Source organism: Morone saxatilis, unplaced genomic scaffold (genome assembly GCF_004916995.1).
Source record: "Morone saxatilis isolate NCDOM2014 unplaced genomic scaffold, NCSU_SB_2.0 Contig24, whole genome shotgun sequence".
NCBI lineage: Eukaryota > Metazoa > Chordata > Actinopteri > Moronidae > Morone > Morone saxatilis.
The window spans coordinates 3,120,808-3,122,984 of record NW_023339807.1 but is presented as its reverse complement, the minus strand read 5'-3'; the positions used below and the strand labels follow the sequence as shown (position 1 = coordinate 3,122,984).

General features: G+C 42.8%; 1 protein-coding gene across 2 annotated transcripts in view; it reads left to right on the top strand.

Annotated features, from left to right (window-relative positions):
• Window positions 1-2,177, top strand: part of LOC118335341 (acidic amino acid decarboxylase GADL1-like) — a 7,927-nt gene that overhangs the window by 1,479 nt on the left and 4,271 nt on the right. Inside the window, exons 2-6 of one of the 2 annotated variants that reach the window (XM_035671580.1) lie at window positions 311-429; window positions 624-750; window positions 1,515-1,605; window positions 1,702-1,811; window positions 1,961-2,076. In XM_035671580.1, the coding sequence (XP_035527473.1) occupies window positions 311-429; window positions 624-750; window positions 1,515-1,605; window positions 1,702-1,811; window positions 1,961-2,076 (563 nt within the window). Of the gene's footprint in view, window positions 1-232; window positions 430-623; window positions 751-1,514; window positions 1,606-1,701; window positions 1,812-1,960; window positions 2,077-2,177 lie in introns of both variants that reach the window. The other variant, XM_035671578.1, reaches the window with a different exon arrangement.

Genomic DNA, 2,177 nt, shown 5'->3' with positions numbered 1-2,177 from the left:
CCCCAGATATCAGAGAGAGATTGCAGACAGATTAACAGCAAAACAGCTCTTTGTAATGGAAAATGGAAATGACTGCAGAAGTAGTCACTGAGTCACAAGTCTTCCAGTCACGGACGTTTTAAGAAACATACCACTCTGCCAGCCATGTTGCATTTTTTATTTTGTAGACTATCTACCTTAATATTTATTCACTGATGTCAGAACTCACATTATTCTGCTCTTCCTCATTCAGAAGAGGTTATTCTCAGTGTGGGTCAAAGCCCAGAGGCAGATCCTGGACATCCAGTGAAATGTTCTCCGGTTGTCATAGGTGATGTTCTCCTGAGCAGCCCCGCTCAGAACGGACTCGCAGCGGAGAACTTCATTCACCAATCCATGGCCATCATTATGGAAGATGCAGTGAAAAAGGCCACTGATGTCAGAGAAAAGGTAAAGGTGCAATTACTTACTAGTCTGTGTAGGTATGGCGACTTATGTAAAATGGTTGTTATGCTGCAAGTAAATTTGGAAAGATTCTGTGACGGCAGATTTCTGCTACAGTACCAACACACCTTTAGAGGGTAATCAAGACTACTGCTGCTACAGTTGACCTTGACAGTGAGACATTTGTCCGTGCTTACCAGGTCTGTGAGTGGCGTTCCCCCGAGGAGCTGAAGGAGTTGTTGGACCTTGAGCTGAGAGACGAAGGAGAGTCTGAGTCCAAGACCCTGCAGCACTGCAGAGATGCCATCAGATACAGCGTCAAGACCAGTACGTCTTCAAACTTCAGTAAAAGACGATTGGATGCAGTTCAGGGGGTCAGACTCAAAGAAATGTTTCCTTTAGTTTGAGCAAGTAGCTCCTGTTACTTGCTCAAACTGAAAGTAGTTTGTTTATAGATCATACAGAAGCATCAGCATTAAATTGAGACTGCTTCATAGCCAGTTAAATCTTTGTTAAAGTAAGTTTAAGCCGTCTCGCCTGGTATCCCCTGGCCTGCCCTATTCACCCTAATGCACCAATGCCTCCACACTGGCAACTGGAACTGGCAAACCACTCTCCCGTATCAATTCATATGATATCAGAAATAAATGGTAAATGGTAAATGTGTATAGCAACCTTTCAGTCCCTTCAGACACTCAAAGTGCTTTTTACAACTAAGTGCCACATTCACGCCTTTCAACACCACATACACTCAGTTGAATGGCAAAAGTCCATGCAAACAGAAACTAAGCTCATTCAGACATTCACACGATGGCACAGCATCTGGAGCAATCTTGCTCAAGGATACTTTGATACCCTAAATAAAAAAATTAGGTAACACAACACTAGTCATGTTTTGTGTAAGTTAAGGACATTCGTTGATATTTGTGCTGTTGCCAAGCCACAACTTGCCCTCAGAGAGAAAACAATAACTCACACTTATGCAATCATCTTTTGTAAACTGGTTAGGCTAGTAAAACGATTAAAAGATGCTGAATTGCAATGACATTCATCTGACTGTTAACTGGCTCTGTTCTCTATCATCTCTGTAGCCCATCCTCGTTTCTTCAACCAGTTGTATGCAGGGATGGAGCCCTATTCTTTGGTGGCAAGCTTTATTGTGGAGGCCCTCAAACCCAGTCTGTGAGTCACACAATTTATTCTAATATAGACAGTAAGTCTTACCTGAAATCAAAGTTTAAAATCATGCTGAGTAATGCTATATCTGGTTTTCCGCAGGTACACATATGAAGTGGCTCCGGTCTTTACACTGATGGAGGATGCTGTGCTGAGGAAGATGATGGAGATGATTGGCTGGGAGGAAGGAGGAGATGGAATCTTCAATGCAGGTGCAATCACTGACAGATACTATTAATATTTACACCTCTGTTGCCATGACAGCTTCTGCTTTTTGTTGTTTGCTAATCATTTAATCCACCCCAGAATGTGCTAAGTGCAGGGGCTGTGTTTTAACACCTGTGTGCTGTTTTCCCTCCAGGTGGCTCAATGTCCAACATGTACGCTGTTAACTTAGCCAGGTACCATCACTTCCCTGACATTAAGGAGGCCGGCCTCTCTGCTGCTCCACGACTGGTCATGTTCACATCACAGGAGGTAGGATTTACAGGCAAATTTAAAGGTCCAGTGTATAACAAAACATACCTATAAATAATATATCCATTTCTGACAATAGATCCTCCTTAATGTTACACACT